Source organism: Brassica oleracea, chromosome C1 (genome assembly GCF_000695525.1).
Source record: "Brassica oleracea var. oleracea cultivar TO1000 chromosome C1, BOL, whole genome shotgun sequence".
NCBI lineage: Eukaryota > Viridiplantae > Streptophyta > Magnoliopsida > Brassicales > Brassicaceae > Brassica > Brassica oleracea.
This window is the reverse complement of record NC_027748.1, coordinates 20,578,998-20,580,483: the sequence shown is the minus strand read 5'-3', so window position 1 is coordinate 20,580,483 and position 1,486 is coordinate 20,578,998. Positions and strand designations below refer to the sequence as shown.

Below are 1,486 nucleotides of genomic sequence, written 5' to 3'. Positions count from 1 at the left end.
AAGATTAGTATTTTAAGGTTCCTTGTTCGAATTCCTCCTTTAGGTTCATATAGTTCTCGTATCATCCGCAGAAGTCGTAATTATCGTAAGCCAAGATCAACGGTTTGAATGATCCTTTTTCCATGTATGCATGTTCTTTCTATGTTCCCTCACCTAGACTAGACATAGAGAGGATACGACAAAAGAGTTGGATTATACAATGGGTTTTATAATGGATCCATATTATAAATGGGGCTTAAACCTTGCATTCTATAAACACCACTGAGTTGGATTTCTAAAGATAAGAGTAGCAACCAATAAGACCACGAGGAACATCCACGTGTTGCTATACGAAACCTTGTCTAGTCAAAAAGCGCAGCTGAAAAGAAAAACGAGTGTGGAGAAATTAAAGAAGAAGAAGAAGAATAGATTATCTGGTGTGTTTCGATGGCGATGACAGTAGCAGCTTCGTCCTCTGTGGCAGTGATGATTCCACGTGTTACCTCCGTCTCCGCCAGCTTCTCCGCCGTTCCTTACCTTCCTCCGCTGCCTCCTCGCTCATTTGGCCGATCCTCTTTCACTGTTCCGCCGAAGCTAGTTTCAGGTTCGGTATAGTGGTTTAAATTCAAAATTAAGCTCGGTTTATAATATAATCTTGGTTTAATAGATCTTGTACGGTTTAAATCGCAGGTAATGGTTCGCAGAAGGGTGAATTGATGAAGATGAGAGCTTCTTCATCAGATGAGACCTCAACGTCCATTGACACCAACGAACTCTTCACAGACTTGAAGGAAAAGGTAAGAAGCCATTGCTTGAACTGAGTTGGACTTGGATTGGCTTTGCGTTTTGTTTTGATTATCAGTTACGGTGCAGTGGGATGGTCTTGAGAACAAGTCGACTGTAATAATATATGGAGGAGGAGCCATTGTTGCTGTTTGGTTATCTTCCATTGTTGTTGGTGCCATCAACTCTGTTCCCCTGGTAACAATACAATCTTTCTAAGAAAAAACTTTTAGTTGTAGATATCAGAAAGTGTAATGGGTTTGACCCGAGTGATGTTTGTTTGTTTTGAGTGTAGCTTCCCAAAGTTATGGAACTTGTTGGTCTCGGCTACACAAATCACCTTGTGAGTGTGAAATGGGGCCGTTTCTAGGAGAATGAAGGAAAGGCTATATTCTCCAAGTTCACTCATGATTACCAAGACTGTTCACGGCTAAAATGGACACAATAGAGAACCTAATTCTGTGAGAGAATGAAGCTGTGTTGTAGCTATTGTCTAGGTTTACACAAAAGCCCTGGAGGTTCAAGACATCATGGCCACCTCCTGGCCGAGTAAATCCGATAGCTATTAACAATGACTGGTTCAAGGCTGAAAAATTGCTACCAACTCATCATGCAGTGGATTTTTCGTTTGTACTCTCAAAAGCCCTAAGGTCGAGTCTTGTCTAGGAAGTCAAGTCTGTCAAGTCGTCTAGTGTCTAGAGTCATTTCTATTCATGTGGGGGAT

At 41.5% G+C, this 1,486-nt stretch overlaps 1 protein-coding gene across 1 annotated transcript; it reads left to right on the top strand.

Moving 5' to 3' along the window:
* Positions 1-303: 303 nt before the first annotated feature.
* Positions 304-1,089, top strand: LOC106294280 (protein CURVATURE THYLAKOID 1A, chloroplastic-like; the record flags this gene model as incomplete). The annotated part of the gene is given in 4 exon segments (XM_013729846.1): positions 304-583; positions 670-776; positions 853-960; positions 1,058-1,089. Coding segments are annotated over 4 exon segments (404 nt in total), but the record flags the coding sequence as incomplete, so codon positions are not given.
* Positions 1,090-1,486: the final 397 nt, after the last annotated feature.